This window comes from Panicum virgatum, chromosome 1K (assembly GCF_016808335.1).
Source record: "Panicum virgatum strain AP13 chromosome 1K, P.virgatum_v5, whole genome shotgun sequence".
Classification (NCBI taxonomy): Eukaryota; Viridiplantae; Streptophyta; class Magnoliopsida; order Poales; family Poaceae; genus Panicum; species Panicum virgatum.
Window position 1 is genome coordinate 55,877,599 of NC_053136.1, and position 16,344 is coordinate 55,893,942.

General features: G+C 41.8%; 2 protein-coding genes across 15 annotated transcripts; both read right to left on the bottom strand.

Moving 5' to 3' along the window:
• Window positions 1-378: 378 nt before the first annotated feature.
• LOC120646751 (P-loop NTPase domain-containing protein LPA1-like) lies at window positions 379-5,098 on the bottom strand. 2 transcript variants are annotated; one of them, XM_039923205.1, is made up of 8 exons: window positions 4,744-5,098; window positions 4,483-4,650; window positions 3,299-3,576; window positions 2,927-3,008; window positions 2,243-2,662; window positions 1,376-2,116; window positions 1,059-1,172; window positions 379-938 (listed from the first exon to the last, which is right to left on the bottom strand). In XM_039923205.1, the coding sequence occupies exons 1-8, from the start codon at window positions 4,798-4,800 to the stop codon at window positions 672-674; spliced, it is 2,127 nt and encodes a 708-aa protein (XP_039779139.1). In that variant the 5' UTR covers window positions 4,801-5,098; the 3' UTR covers window positions 379-671. The 2 variants fall into 2 exon arrangements, with proteins under 2 accessions (XP_039779139.1, XP_039779146.1); XM_039923212.1 differs by having other exon boundaries at window positions 395-938; window positions 1,062-1,172; window positions 4,744-5,071.
• Window positions 5,099-9,356: 4,258 nt separating this feature from the next.
• On the bottom strand, window positions 9,357-12,990 carry LOC120646766 (OVARIAN TUMOR DOMAIN-containing deubiquitinating enzyme 9-like). 13 transcript variants are annotated; one of them, XM_039923251.1, is made up of 12 exons: window positions 12,653-12,990; window positions 12,248-12,391; window positions 12,021-12,104; window positions 11,797-11,930; window positions 11,153-11,226; window positions 10,911-10,965; window positions 10,703-10,777; window positions 10,538-10,611; window positions 10,390-10,438; window positions 10,181-10,265; window positions 10,000-10,056; window positions 9,357-9,834 (listed from the first exon to the last, which is right to left on the bottom strand). In XM_039923251.1, exons 2-12 carry the CDS (start codon window positions 12,354-12,356, stop codon window positions 9,767-9,769), a joined length of 864 nt encoding a protein of 287 aa, XP_039779185.1. In that variant the 5' UTR covers window positions 12,357-12,391; window positions 12,653-12,990; the 3' UTR covers window positions 9,357-9,766. The 13 variants fall into 13 exon arrangements, with proteins under 13 accessions (XP_039779185.1, XP_039779173.1, XP_039779158.1 ...); XM_039923239.1 differs by having other exon boundaries at window positions 12,021-12,101; window positions 12,224-12,391; XM_039923224.1 differs by having other exon boundaries at window positions 12,224-12,391.
• Between the last annotated feature and the right edge of the window lie 3,354 nt (window positions 12,991-16,344).

The following is a 16,344-nucleotide window of genomic DNA, read 5'->3' on the forward strand; positions in this document are numbered from 1 at the left end:
TAAAAATTCTAAGCTCAGTCTAGTCCATCTTGTTCTTGTAATCTTCTTGCTATAAAAGTTCTAAGCTCACTCAGGTTAATACTGGAGTAGGCTGATTTGGAACTTTTGAACATGCTTATGGCTCTATTTTGTATGGGTTAAAATAGAGGGGCCAAAGGCCAAAGCTCAACCTGAACTTTAACCATTAATTTACCATATTTGTGCAATTGGTTCAGCAATTCGCCAATATTTAGATCTTGCTAATTAGTCTAGGGTTAAAGTTTGGTCTCGGAATAACAGAATTCTTTTCTTCAAAAAAAAATAACGGAATTCAAACAGAGCCTATATTTCCCGATTCCCAGTATGATTGGCCACGCTCGAAACTCAAGATACCACCGATTCTAGGCCAAAGGGGTGAACTTTATTAATAGCCGGAACGTTATTTTCTTCAAGGGATACAATACATACATGCCTGCCCGGAATATTATTCCCAAAGATACAGATATAACATGTTTGAATGCCTGGACAAAGCATCAGGTCCTATCTCTTTACAGCCAGGTGACGGCACTTTGGACAGGTCCAAGCTACAAGCTACAAGCCACTAGTCTACACTCTACACCGCTCGAACATCACCTGGTGCGCCGGTGACCGGTTTATCTGGTTTTCCCCTCAACCAAGCTGGGCCAGTGGCGCTATGACGCGCACGGCATTCTGGTGCTGGCTACCTCCTTGGACATTTTTAGGAACAGGTCCAGGTTGTGGTGGTACAGTCCTTCCATGCCATCATCTTCGCCTGTTTCTCTTCCACGGATGATGCCCTCCGGGGCTAGTGAGTTCTTGGTGCTCACCGCTTGCTCGTCATCGGACCAGTCACCATTATCCATCACATCCCGCATGGCTAGATCCTCATATTCCTCATCTGATTTGGTAGAGTGCTCGTCCACAGAGCCTGCGTCTATCTGCAAGGATTCAGGGTACATGAGAACATTCAGCGCATTTGACTTCAAAGTGTTTGGTGTGTGGAACAACCAGAAGCAAAACACCAATGGAAATTGTTGACATTGAAAGAGGGGTATTACCACCTCTTGGTTGTCTCTTTCTTCATCGGTTAGATCTTCGTCAGTTTCACCATCACGAGGGTCATCAGCTTCTTCTTCTTCTTCGCTGCCATAGACCGAGTACTCCTCCATAAGCTGATAAAGTTAAAGTACTGTTAGATTGCAAATGCTGCATATGGCATAGTAATTTCGCACGCGAACAATCTGAAGTTTTCTGAAATACATATGGCAGTATCAAGAGGCCTCTAGAAATTGCACAGGATGCTATAACATTTCAAAAAAAAAACTCGAGGTTTGAAATGTTACTCAAATCACAATCCTGGTAGACAAAAACATACCTCCTTAGAAGTGGAATCTGACATCTTCGGCGAACTGCAGCATGATGAAAAATTTCTACCACCATTCTCCATGCAATCAACCCTCAGGTCTTCTACACTTCCAGTATGGCTGGTTCCACCTGTGTCACTCATCCAGGCACTGATCCCAAAAGGACCAAAGTGGAGATTGACTGCCTCCGCCTTCCCAATTTGTGAGGGATCCAATTTAGTGTTTTCAGCAGACTTCTTGCTGTTTGTAATATCATTGAGATCCCCATTGCCATCACTTGTACCTACATGCCAAGCTTTGGTGACTGAACCGTCAGTGTTCAGGAGAGCCATCAGATTCCTTGAGGACCCCTTCCTTTGGATCAACTGGAACATGCCCTTAGAACCCAAGGTGTTAGCTGCACGTTGATTCCTGTATTCCTCATCCACCACAGCAACAGTGTTTGTGTTGAGGTCATAGAGTTGCTCCCCAGCTTCTCGTCGGCGAAGAGAGCTGAAAACTGTGGCATGTATAGCTGCCACACTCTGGTCAACATTGGTGTTGTTAATCTTTGGTACAAGATGCTTGTCAGCTCGGTTGCATAGGTATTCCTGGATAGCTCTGATATTTCGGATGTATTTGATATATCTGTTCTTTGCTGGGTCTAGAGTCATGTACTTTGCACGTACAGCAAATCGTTCCATGTGTTTCTCCTCATTTGTAATGTATATCATAAATGGTATTATGGAAGGATGTTTCTTCATTAGCCCCATCTGTTGGATAACATAAGAGGAACAGCTTAATCAGGGGACATGAGATATAACTAAGTAACGCAAACTAGCATAAATGAAAACAGTGTTATGAGATATCCTTTTTATTGATTCTTGACTAATACGTGCCACAAAATTAAGGCTTAGATGGACTCCTTCAACAATCACAGATTCTTTTTGCTCTTCCCAGGATGTAATTAATCTGTCCAGGCTGTCGATCACCATCTCGCTTTGTGCCTTGTAGCCTTCTACTGCCATTTGCTTGTTGCCAATCAATTCAGTTCTAGGTGGTAACTCTGAGTTTCCATGATGAGATTTGCCATCTGAAGTGATATCTTTGCCTCCACCGATATTAGGATGAGAAACAATTGTTGGTTTATTTGCCTTACGCTTTGCCTTTGCCTGAGCAACCGCAATAGGATCTAAATAGTCGCCTGCATGGTAGGTTGAGGCATAGAGAAGAGGATTTTGTTTTTCATCTGCAAAGCCTCTCATCATATGTCGTATGGAATCAGTAGAAACTACTGTCGTGATACCCAATCTACTACCCTGGGAAACAAAAACAGCTCGTATTAGGCACTCAACAATTGTCATTGTCACTGTTTGTTTCTTTGAGTTTGATAAAATTTTCTTGAAGTAATTAAACAGTAAGTCAAACTAGAAACTAGAAAGAATTAGATGCTTCTAAGTTGGTTGTATTATGGGCACTTGTTACTAAAATGAACAGACTTGTAGCAAATTTCTGGATTGCTGATATGGTTCAATGATTGCTAATCCAAAAAAATGGACAACTGCTCTAGGCGATAAACATACCAGCAAAGATGATAGAGTGGATTTGCCACATCCGCTTGTTCCACACAAGAGTATTGTCACGGATTCCTTTCTCTCTTTAATTCTGATTTGAACAGTGGGAGGAAGGAAAAGAAAAAAAAATGATATCAATTACTTTCAGGTTGCTTTTGAGTGGCTGTGCTGTGATGAAACATTGATGGGTAAAATACATAAATACATCCATCATGTTACGACAAATAATTTCACTTAAAAGAAAGCATGTCAAACATGCATGAAAATAGATATGATGGACATGTGCATTAGATGAGAAGATATATATATATATATATATATATATATATATAACTTAAATTCATGTGAACTCAGAACTATAGCGCAATGAAGTTAGTTTACCTGCAAGCGAGAAGGAAGTCAGCTTTCTGGTTGGGTCCGACATACTTGTACAAAGAGAGGGCATCGCATACAACACTTACAAACTGCTTCCTTGAAATAACAATAGTTGTCTGGTTTTTGTATAATTCAAATGGTATGGTACTGCTACTTCTCTCCAGAGTTTTTTGAGTATCTGTACCATCTCCAAGAGCAGGATAATTTTCTTGTTTGGTTACCCCATCTAACTTTGACGCTGTCAAGAATTCACCCTTCATCACATTGAATACTCTCTTGCTAATCTGATGGTGCCAATAAGAATGAAAAAAAGTTTCTTATCAATGCAGGTCTAGTCAATGCTTCACACAGTCTGCAGAGCAGTAGGTATCAACAAGTAATTGCTTTTACACATAACCAAATTGGACCGTCAGAGGAACAAATCAGAGTAAAATAAGGCACGTCAAGTGGGAACCTGATACCCGTTCAAGTCAATTGCCAGATACTGTCTAGAACCGTGTACCCATCAAACAAGCTAGGGTCCGAAAGCAAAAGGATCGTGCATCATGCAAAGGCCAAACAAATCGCGTCTACATCACACAACATGGTGTTGTCTTTATCGATCAAACATAATAATAAATTACGAGAAAGCAATAGTAATCCACACCACCTGAACAAAGAGGCAACAGTTGCATGACAGTTTATCTGCGATAACGACCCCACAAGCAAAGTAGTATCACTTAAGGATAAATTCTGTTCGCAACAACAACAAGAACTCGGAAGGAAAGGTGGATTTTTCGGATTCCAAAAATGCAAAATTGGAGGCACTTGAAGCGTTGGCGAGCTCAAGCCTGACAAGGGCCCATCTTCCCTTACAACGACGAAAAGGAGAAGGCATGAGGGGATGGGGATTTTGGATTGAGCCGAGAACAAATCTGCGCATCAGCAGGAGACTTAAAGATGTCACCTTTTCATGTCAAAATCGCTGATCATAAGCCACACATACCAGCACAATAATAGACATGCAACAAAAGGAGGGTAGCAAGCTTTCGATGCAGGGATCTGCCGCAGAAGAGGGTGAAGCCAAGGCGATTAGCACGCCAAGCAAAGTAAACTTAGGAACAAGCAAGCACTGCAGAGGTTGGGATCAAGATGACACGCAAGACGGCAAGAGCAGGGAGGCGAGAATAGAGGGGGAGAGGAAGAGGCACCTTGAAGGCATGGCGAGGCTTGCATCCCATGAGATGCAGCGTGCTCTGTAGCACGGGGCGCGTGTACCGGAACGCCCGGCGGCCCTCGCCGTCGGCGACGGCAATGTAGAGCAGCTTCGGCGCCGGCGCCGGCGCCGGCGGTGGCGCCTCCTCCGCCATGTCCCCTAGCTGCAACGGAGGGACCGGGAAGCCGGATCAAGAAACGGTGACCGGATCAGGGGAGCGGCGGCGGGCGGGCGGGCGGGCGCGGCACTGGGATACCTGGAGGTGGGGAGGCGCGGGGGTGGGTTTTGAGGCGCATTGCGGCGGCGGGGCCATGGCGGTGCGATTGGGGGGCGGCGGGCGGCAGGTGTCACGACGTCCACGCCGCGTCCGCGCATGGCGTCCACATGGCCGCCCGCCTTGTTCGCTTCTTCCCCCCTGCCTTCCTCCCGCTCGGCCTTGGCCGCCTCGGTGTCCCTCTCTCGGAGACTCGGCCGGCCGGCCTGCCTGCCTGCCCCAGTGGGTGCCTCTCCTCTCCCTCTCTCTCTCTCCTAGTCCTTGCCTTCTTGGGATGCGAATTTCCCCCAGTTAGTTTCGAGGGTTCTTCGGATTTCTTCCCGCTTCTACGGTGGCTTTGTCACGCGAAATGCTTGGCTCCTCTTTACCCTTATATATATACTCTATCTAGGGATTAGGCTAGCAATAAGGCATGTGATTGATTATACTAGTTGCTGCTAAACGCAACTGGGATGAGATGAGATATATCCGGTCCTACAAAATCCATATTCCATTATATACTTTAATTAATTTTTAACAATGTTAGATTAGACGCGCGCGGCGTGCACTAGAATTTAGATTGGGATGCCTAGGTTATTACTCCAAGTGACTAAATTATACTACTCGGGAAATAAAAATACTCCCTCCGTTTTTAAATATATATGATATTTGGGACAAACAAATTAGTTCATTTTTGAACTAAATAGATTGTCCTAAGCGACATATATTTAAAAACAGAGGTAGTAGATGTTTAACATCATCGTGCATACAACAAAGCATCAAACAAAGGTTAACTACTGGATCGGATCGGAGTAGTTTCTTAGATCTTTCATCTCTGGCTCTACTGTACTGCAATTCTGAAAAAAACTTGTTGTCCTCTGGCTAAATTCCCAAGGCGCTAGCTGCATAGAATTGTACAGTAGTATGTATGTTGCTGGTAACTTGTTCCCCGAAGTCAACGATCCAGAGCTAGCTTAGGGGTACAAGAAGATGGAGCATAGGCTTGGGATGAGGCGAATGCAGCTGCACAACGTGAAGACCACCCTTGTGGCCTAGCTTGTCGTATTGTTTAATGTAAAACGATAGGGACAAGACAAGGTCCTTTCTCTACTAGAAATTAACAACACGGTTAAGATAAAAAAAACTATACGAACACGGTTTTGTAGTTTAATCCTTAGCTGCTAAGCATGCGCAAACTAGTACAATATTTGCTTGCAGTAGCATCTTAGGGTATTTATTTCCTGCTTTATTGGAATACCATCTTAGCGAAATCATTAATTTTAATTAATTTACACCTCATGATGTATTCCTTGTAAACACAAAACCGAACACACAGACATTTCTACGCGCCACTAGCCGGCCGGTAAGTAACATAACATTATGTAGGTTGTCCCGGTCGCTATATTGCAACTAAACCATGAGATCGAGTACATAATAAAGCTGGATGATACATCCAGGGTTTTTTTTACCGACCGGTATAATGAAACCGGCGCCGTCCGATTTCGGTAAACCGGACCGGTTTGACCAGTAACTGGAAAAAACCGGCCAAATTCAAATAAAAAATAATAGTTCAACCGGTTAGCCCGGTAAACCGGTCCGGTTTGAGTGGGAACCGGAGAGTTGAACAAAAAACCCGATGGAAAACCCACTTTAGTTCAAAATGTGAATGTTCGTATAACATGTTTTAGCCTAAATGAATCCTTCAACCCTCTTTTGTACTACTTTTACATTAATATAATGTATAACATGTTTTACATTGTATTTGTATACTTTTGTATGCACGTTTTTTTTGTTTAACTTCAAATGCCCGCAAAGTATACTAAATAAACAAATATTTGAAAAAAATTGACATCATTAGATTCGTCGCAACTTGAAGTATTTTTAGGAATTTTTTATTTTTTTGAATTCAAATTTGAATTTTGAATTTGGACCGGTTTCCAACCGGCCGGTACCGGAACCAGTCCGAACCGGTTACACCGGTAACCGCGGTTTCCGGACCGTTTTCGGTCGGGATAAAAAACCCTGAATACATCATGCATCGTCATCGTCAATATATACTAGGTTTGCATGGACCGTCCCTGTTTTTTCTAGTCTACTACTACTCTTTTTTTCTTTTTTGCAGTGGACACAAGACAAGGTATCGCCCAGGTTTGTGCATTGAGTAGCGTTCCCTAGCAAACAAGTTATTAATAAATAAAAATAATAAAGGATGAGAAGAAAAGGGGATCCATGGGGGAATGTCAATATGGGATAGATCATACCAAATGGGTGGGACAAGCGAAGCAACCGACGGCGTGCCAAATAAAACCAACGGTCGCCGCGTGAGCTGAGGCCAGTTCTTCCTCTTCCGTCCCGGCGCGGCGCCGGCGTCTCAATCTCTAGTGCCGGTGATCGTTTCTCTCCCCAGTTCACACCATTACTTAGCTTCCTTCTATTAATCAGAATCTGGCCTTTGAATTTTTTCTTAAAAAAATAAAAGAAAAGCACTACCGCATTATTATTATTATTATTATTATTATTATTATTATTATTATTATTTACTAATCGCTCTGGCCTTTGAATTTTGGCAATGGATCGGATGGAAACAGCAGGAATAAGTGAATAGCACTAGCTAGCTAGCGGTATAAAATAAAGTCAATTGATGCTAGTGCAGCGACGGCCCTCCATCGCCCAACATTGTGGAAACCAAAGGAAAGGAAAAGCAAATAAAAGAAAAAGAAAGCCAGCGCGTGGGCCAATAGCAAAGCATTGATGCGCTTGCAATTGCAGTCACTAGCTGCTACTGACGAACGGCCGGCTTTAATTTCCTTGAGAATTTCGTTATTCGGTTCATACACAGCAAGCGAGCGAGCGAGGGAGCGGTATCATCTCTCTCGGCATAGCATCGCCCATATATGGTTAATTCGAATTTAAAGGAAAATATTGGTCAGATTAGCGCCAGACAGGAGAGGAGGCCAGGAGGGGATCCTAGCTTTATCTTTCTTTCTTCCTTCTGTACTATACTGATTCTTTCTTGCTACTTGCTAGGGATATGATACATTTTTCTCCTTTCTTGCACTACTAGCACGCAATTGTCGGAGTCTGTCCTTGTTTAATTTTCTTCCTACCAAACCGAACATAGTACGCCCAAGCCCTCCGATACAAATTACAGACTACTTTAGGGCTCCTTTACTTTTTTCCAGTCAAGTCATAAGTCCCGGCACACCGCATGTTTACACATAAACTTATTTTATAAAATTAATTTCATAAGTCGTGACTTAATCACGAGATGAATCTATTAAGCCTAATTAGTCCATAATTTGACCACTAATTGCTATTGTAACCACTTATTAATTGTGCATTAATTATACTTAATAGATTCATCTAGAGTCCTAATTGCAACCAATGCAATTAGTTTTATATTAAAATAATATTTGAATATTCGAATTGACATTCAAATATTCGATGTGACAGCAACTTAAAAACCAAACGAGACCTACTTGTTTGCGTGCCTGCTGGCTTAATTTGCTCCAAAGTCGTCGAGTCAGAGTGATACTCAAGCAACGTGGACCTCTTTCAATTGCTAGCTTTCTGCGATAGTACGAGCAAACCTCCGTTCCTCCCTGCTTCATCCTTCTCCCTAGCTAATACTAGGAATGAATACTCATGCATTCAACAAGTGATGCTTGAAATTGTCTTAATAAGCAGCCATTCCAAATTTTGCTTAAATACAAGATTATTAGATTTGAAGTCTTGGACATGCATTATTCAAAAAAAAGAAAATCTTAGTAGGCTTATCACAAAAGATACTCCATTAATAAAATATATTTTTCCTATTTTTTTTATAAAGTAGTACTCCGTAAGAAAATATGCCAATCAAAGTGGAGTATATTCAAGCCCTAAGGAAAAAGGAAAGGATGGACCATATTCATACGAAAATGATAAAATTTCGTTGAACATGTATGGGAGAAGCAACGGATTCTAAAGATTGATTGGGGTTTATGGCCAAGTATGTCGTAATAATGAAGTATGGATGTGCGATTTTTCAAAATTGTCGAGTGCCTTTTGATCGGAGATGCGTCATCATCTTACCAATACAGCGACGGGCGTGTAGTACACAGCCTAGAAGGAAGAGAAGGAGAAGGAGAAGGAGGAGAAGGAGAAGGAAGGTCGGTGCCGTGTGGTCGGTGCAGCCTGCTGCTGCTGACCCTCACCGGCTGGCTGACCGCTTCCAACTTCTAACCCGCCAAAATAATTAGTTAACCTGCTGCGTGTACGCGAGGCACGTGGACCACTTCCATTTCGCCGTGCAACACCAATCGGTCAACCCATTTATTTTTTTTCTTTCTTTTCTTTTTGGAGAGAGAGAAGAGAGATAGAGACAGGCCATGGTCGTGGTGGTGGACCGAAAGGAAAAATGGTGGAGGATAGAATCGAATATAGGACCGAATTTGAGTGGGCCTTCCATTTTTTCTAAGTGGGAGCCCATTTGTGAAATGACTCATCATGGGCCATTGGCCAGTAGCATTATGGGCCTATTCTAAGACGAGAATCCCTACTTCATCCAATCCTACTCCGCTATGTGCTTTTCTACTCCAGTCCACGCTAGGATCTGATCAGGTAGCTCAGCCTGCAACTGGGTCATCTCAATTCTTGCCCATTTTATTATCACCATAATCGTTTCCCAGTAATTCTAGCCTTATTGCGGCAAAATTTGTAGATACAAACAATAATACAAGAGTTTAGTTGGCATGCACTGGCCTCAGCTCCAACTATGTACCAGAGGACAGTCCTCATCTCATGCTTATTTCATTTCATCCCATCCCATGTATCTATATCGGGTCTGCTCTGGCCTGCTCTGCTCTGCTCTGCTCTGTATATGAATTTAATCATAACGCCGCTCCTTGTATCATTTGGATGACGGCCCCTCCATAGCTCTCCCAGGACCACCACCTGATCCTCAATGATGATGAGCTCCACCGTGCCGGCATCCGTCCCAGTCCCAGAGAGATGAAGATGATGGGGCTGATCCTTCTGCCATCCGCCATCAATGGTGGTGGTGCTGAGAGAAAGGCCACCATCTCCTCCTCTTTGTTGTCTGCGACCTCGGCGCATCTGTAGCGTTTACAGACCACAAAGCCCATCTTTAGCAACAGACAACAGAGTTGGTTTGGAGTTGTGGATGATTATATTATTATGTTGAGACAAAAGACTAGCGACGGCATATGGTTGCATACGTTGGCGACGATGACCTGGCATGCAAATAGCACGGCTACTCACCATTCCGGGGGTATATGGAGTTGTAGTGCACCTCGGCCCAGAAGCTCAACAGTACCACTGCAACCACAGCCAGAGGGTAAATTCAGATGTCTGATACCACAACCAGGCAAACATTGGAAAACGAATCAGTCTTGGTCCGGTGGCCTTTGAGCACAGCAGGGATCAACTGCATACAGCATACCTTTGTTGGACTTCTGAACCTTAGGCTGGATCTCGATGTAGCAGGTATCCTTGAACGATGTCATCACAAAAATTTTTACTCCATACTGCAACCAGATTTTGTCTTATATTACATTAGGATCACTAAAAGAATAGCATTCTTGTCAGATCCTATACACAACAAGATATAACAGGAACAACAACTGGAAGATCGATTGTATAAAGGCTAACCTTGTCAGCAGCAGCCTGTAATGTCACGTGGTCACCCCATTCACCGTTTCTGTTATTTTATGCAGTAAAATGGATGTTAGACGACCATCCACATGCACTTAATCTGTACTCATTCTAAAAATTGTTCGGCATGGTGTGTGCAACTGACCGTGCAACTTTCTCCAAGTAATCATCATATGTCATGGGAACATATCCATCATAGGCATCACGGTTAGTTTTAAGCTGGAAAGGATGGTTTTATCAGAGAACAGAACAGATGAAAGAATGTGCTTGCTGCTAGGGATTACGAAGCAAAAATTTATAGGTTAAATACCTGGCTAATTATCTGCTCTCTCACAAACTCATGGTGATCTGGAGTTTGGTACAGTTGATCGGATAGTGCTCGGAACTGTGGAATTTGGGGTGTGCAATTAGAATCAATTGATTGTGAATGTGATGCATGAAGGTTATAATAGGAATCGCCAAAGGTGGAGAAGGAAAGAAAAAAAAATGACAATTCAGGTGAGAATAAATGACACTACCTGACAGTTGCCATCTCCTTTCACCTTGTGTTCAACCAGCTCATACAACTTCAACCTAAAAGATGACAAATGAAAATGAACTCCAGCAGGACACAATTTACATGAAAAAGGAACAGAATTAAAAATATCATTATATGCAAGTAATCTGGTCCTGAAAATGTGAAGATTGAAAAGCATTCCATGACACCAGCAAGCATACATAATAGTAGTAATTCACTGAAAACTGAAACTAGAGGACAGACCTCTCTGTCAGCCTTTCATGGTCCATAGTGGCTTCATCGACTGATGGAATTTCTCCATTAATTTTAGGGACATGCTGGACAAAGCAGAGACAGAGTATTGGACCACAGTTGGAAATGGAGTCAGAGACACAGAAAATATATGTATAATAAAAACAGATGCAGCACAGCCACTCACAGCAGGTTAATTTGGAAGTGAAACTGAGAGTAGCACTACAAATCATACTAAGAGAAGTCAAAACCTATAGCTTTGTTCACAAAATTCTACCAATAAAAATTGGCTAACACAATATCGCATCAGCCTAGGATAACTTTTCCAAGACACGCATTAAGACCAAATAACATGCAAAGTTAATTGGCCTTTCAGTTATTTAAAGACTTTTATAGGAATTTGCCGTCACATCATAATTAAAGGCAATTGGCATTTAAGGTTAGTGGTCCAACCGTGAAAGTGATATTCATGTTCTTTTTTGCCCCCAATGAGATTTTAGCAGTAGAACAAACGAATGCAGGCATTTTTGCTGATGATCTTGGTAAGCTTGCTTAGAAGCAAAACTTTCATTCTTCTGGTAGTTGAGGAGGCAGATTTATATATTATGCAAATGAAGCTATTTCTTAACCTGACTTCAAAGGATCAGTAGACTCACGGGGACTGGGACCATGGGGTAAAACCTCTTCCCTACTTCCTCCTCCATCTCAAAATAACCGTCACTGCCGGGGCCTGGAGAGGAACTAGACGGTTCTATGTATACTGTATCGTGCTCATGATCATCGGCACTACCTGCAACGTACAAAGAACATTAGGGGAAAAAAATGCAAAAGTGGTGTTTTGGAGGAGAAATTCAAGTCAGATTATGGGTATTTTCAGCACCGGGATGGTAGATGCCTACTGATGGGTTGTACAAATCATACGTGAGTAGAGAGGAATGCAACTGAGTCTCATTTGGATGTGCTGCTGCAGCCAAAAAATACACGCATGAGGAATGATGTCTTCTTCTTCCATGGTTTATATCCACCAAACGAAAATGGAAAATAAAAAATCTGATGGTATTCCACAATACTGACTACCCCTACCATAATGGAGGTCACAACAGTTACCATCGCAGTAACCGGGAGGAGGACCATAGTACCCGGCAGAAGGAGCAAAAGGATCGCGAAAAAGATCGTATCCCCAGGGCAAATTCTGATCTTTCTCACACATGCTCATCCGCTTGAGCCCAAGTTGTCCGTGGGAGCGGAGCGCTTCGCTAGCAAAGAGATTCAGGGGTTTCAGTACCATGGCAACAACACAAACAAATAAAAAGGAAAGAACACAACAGCTAAACTTTGCTGGGTTGCATAGTAGCCAGGGGCGGACACAGCTAAGTTTTGCAAACGAAATCGAAGTTAGTAGGTAGCATATTTAAACTGGATCAGATCCGAATACAGAAATAGTTTTGTTAGGGATTGGGGTGCTCCGTCTCGCACAGCAGAAGGAAAGAGAAGGGGCGGGCATACGCATACCTGGTGGAGGCTCGTCGCCGGCAGAGGGCTGGGCGAAGACGTGACGAATGGGCCAGTCGTCGCCGCCAGGGAAGGAAGAGCAAGGGAGGAGAGAGTCGGAGACAAGGGGAAGGGGGAAGGAAACAGAGATGAGGCCGAGGCCCTGAGCCCTGAGCTGTCAATGAGCCGAGCTCCGGCGAGCCCGCCAACTGAAGCTGGAGTTGGATAGCATCCCGAGCAGAGGTCGATCTGAGCCGGCGGGCGGCGATACTCCGGCGCCGGAATTGGATGGGATCGCCGAGGAATGGGTGAGGAGGAGCCGGAGGAGAAGAGGAAGAGAGGTATATATGGGTATTCCTTTTATTTATTTTTTGTGCTAGCACGAGGCTTGCGTTCACTGTGGGGGTGGCCTTTTTCGAATAGGGTCCTGCCCTTTTCGGCTAATTATGATTACGGCCTGCTGCTTTGAGCATTTCGTGTGGCTTACGTGCACCCTTGGACATGGGCTTGGAGTGAGAAAGGTGATCTTCTCATCTTGTGGCGGCGCGAGGACGCCTCTTCAAATCTTATGCTGATTTTTGTGTGGTTTTGTTGTCTTTTTATTTGTGTTTGATGAAGAACAGGGTCTGCTAGAAGCCATGCTAAAGCATGCACGCTGAATTGAATTTTTAGTAAACTAGTGATTGATTGTATATATTGTTGGATGGATTTGGTAACTCAACCAAAACAGAAAAGGAGGCATGTTTCCATAGACCTCTTGTACGTCGCGTTAGGATGAGGAAACACGCATTGGATCAACTGTCCTTTTAATTTGGTCAAACATGTTGTGCCTTGAGTAGACAAAGAGGACTAAAGAAGGGATGCAAGTACCTCTCAAGGCTTTGCGTATGTTTGTTTGACGACCCACTATGAGTTTTTCCTATTCAGTTTTCGTATTCATTCAAACTTGAAAAACTATACACAATATGAAAGGTATAACATCTATTATCTTAATACAATAGTGTTAAAAGAAGCCACCATGTTCGTCGAGAGGGTTTAGAAATTCTCACATTAATCTAAAAAAGAGAAAAATTTGCACCGTTGGATTTTATGAAAATCCAACGGTCTAGATTTACTCAATAATCCTCCAATATATTGATTTGTTATAGCAAATAGCAATAGTATAGAAGTACAACTCTAATAGATATATATGGAAATAGTTAATAGAATCGTGAAAGGATTAAGATTAATTATTTTATGCTTTTAGCTAGATCTTTACATCATAGGGTCCATCAGTGGTCGGCTGTTTTGTGTAAGATGAGTCTGCGCTGCTCACGTTTGATATAATCTCCACCCTTCGCAAGAAAAAAGTGTCAACGAGTGTAAGTAGTAGGCCTAGCAAATTAAAAGAGGTCTGAACTGCTTATGACATGGCCATCAAGCTATCGTTTCCTCTCGGTTTGATGTCTCCTGCGGCGTGCCGCGCGGCTTTTTGCCATGAACATCTCCACCACATGCACGTGCCAATGTCCACCTTATTTATATTTCGCACGATTATTTGATCGCGGGGTCTCAGGTCAATATGGCAACAAGATCGGGAACCGATTTGTATGCGGTGAAACTCATCCGAGGAGGATCATAATTTAGTTATGGAGCTTGATATTACACGGATATATTAACTATTTAAAAGGAGAAAGAAAAAAAATCAATCAATGAACTAGAAAATTGATTATTAGAGTGGCCACGCAGTGCTTAAGACGAAGTGCAACATCTAAACTCCTACTCATTTGTTCTCTTTGCACAGTTGTGCAACAGTGAGGGTTAAAACACAGACAACGTTGGTGTGACTATGAGCATGGAGATGAGAAAACCGTGTACTTAGAGCAAGTATTATAAAAAGCTGTAAGCAAATAGGTTGAATGCTGAGGTGGAGGAGAAATAAGAGGAGAGAGAGGAAGTGGGCAGCTTGCAGCCGGCTTCGACACAAGAACCAAGAAATCTTGTGAGAGAAATAAGTGGACCATATATTAATGGTGAAGGACTAACTACTATATGAGTAGATTGAGAGTAGGCTATAAGGATCCTCACATCCAGCGGCCAACTGTATTATTAACTTTGCTCTTACGATGGTGATGATGGTTCATGGGAAAGAATAGAGAAAAATGTTCTTATCTCTGGTGAAGATGCAGTTAATTAAGGAGAGATTCACATAATTTAGAGAGGAAAGAGATTCTTGGAAACCATGGAAGGATACATTAATTAGTTTAGCTAGGTAAAAATGCTGATGTTCAAGGTAGATGTGCTGGCATGCTGATTAGCCGCGCTGGTGCAAACCAAAGGGAGTCCAAAGCATTCGAGTAAGGATAGACTCTACTCCCTCTATTCCAAATTGTAAGCCATTCTAATATTTTTGGATAGTCAAAATATTTCAAGTTTGACCAAATTTATACAATGAAGTACTAACATTTATGATATCAAGTAAGTATCATTAGACTCTTCTTAAACATATTTTTATAGTATATCTATTTGGTGTTAGAAATCTTTGTAATCTGCAAACCAGAGGGGTCCAAAGCATGCAAGTAAGGATAAATTCTACTCTACAAGATATTTTATCAAAACAAACGACAGAGAGGCCTTCTTTTGTTCGAATTTGAAATGGGTCATGGCTTCCAAGAAGGGAACAATAAAATGTATGCAAAAACAAGCAGTATTGGTACATATTAGAGCTACTACAGGCATATTTGGATTCAAAGACCAATTTTTAGTTACATAAAAATTAGTTGTAGATAATCTAAATAGGAGGGGTAAACGTGGGGAAAATTAGTCAACCTTCTAACTAAAGTTTAGTCTATTAGTTCTTTAAAACCAGCTAATGAGGATATAAGTGATTTTACTCGGTAGTACATATTCTGGTACCTGATTGTAAAATACCAAAATATCCTCCTCTAAACGTTGTCATGCACATGGCACAAGGGTATAAGTGATTTTACTCGGTAGTACATCTAAAATTTAGCCCATATATCCAAACAAAATAGTGCTAATTTTAGCCAGGTAAAGTTTAGATGTCTAAACTTTAGCCATGACTAAACTTTAGTTTTAGTCCATTCAAACATGTCATTTTTCAAATAATCTATAAATTATAAATAAAATTAAAAAAATGCCCGGCACAAGAAGACTGCGTACCTAAACATAAGGAAACAAACTATTCAACATGGCGTGAAACATTATTTTTACTTCCCCTCTCAAAAAAAATACAATGACCATGGGTGAGTGTGAGAATCACGAATTACATGAGCCATTCAAATTTTAGACGAGGTTGTCGAATGTTAAGAGAAGGATAAACAAATTTAATTAGGTATTCAAACAAAAGGGAATCTTTTGCTAAGTGAAACATCATACTAGCCTAACTAATATTGTCAAATTAATTCAAATTATATAATAAATAAAATTAGCAGTCTGACTTTTATAGTTGACTCCAAATAAGAGCGCATGTCAAATAAATATCAATAAATACCTAAACTTTTTGTTAAAAATCTAAACAAATCAGTATACGAATAAGGAAGAGAAAGACCTACATAAATGACCCATGTAGGATCTCCTAAGATGACTGAAATTATTTGTCACTAACCTTCTCACTAATAGAAGTTCACATTGCAAAATAAAATCCTATATTACTCTCAATGAACACAAAGAACTACATTTGTACATAAGATATTCCCTTTTGTCAAGTACTA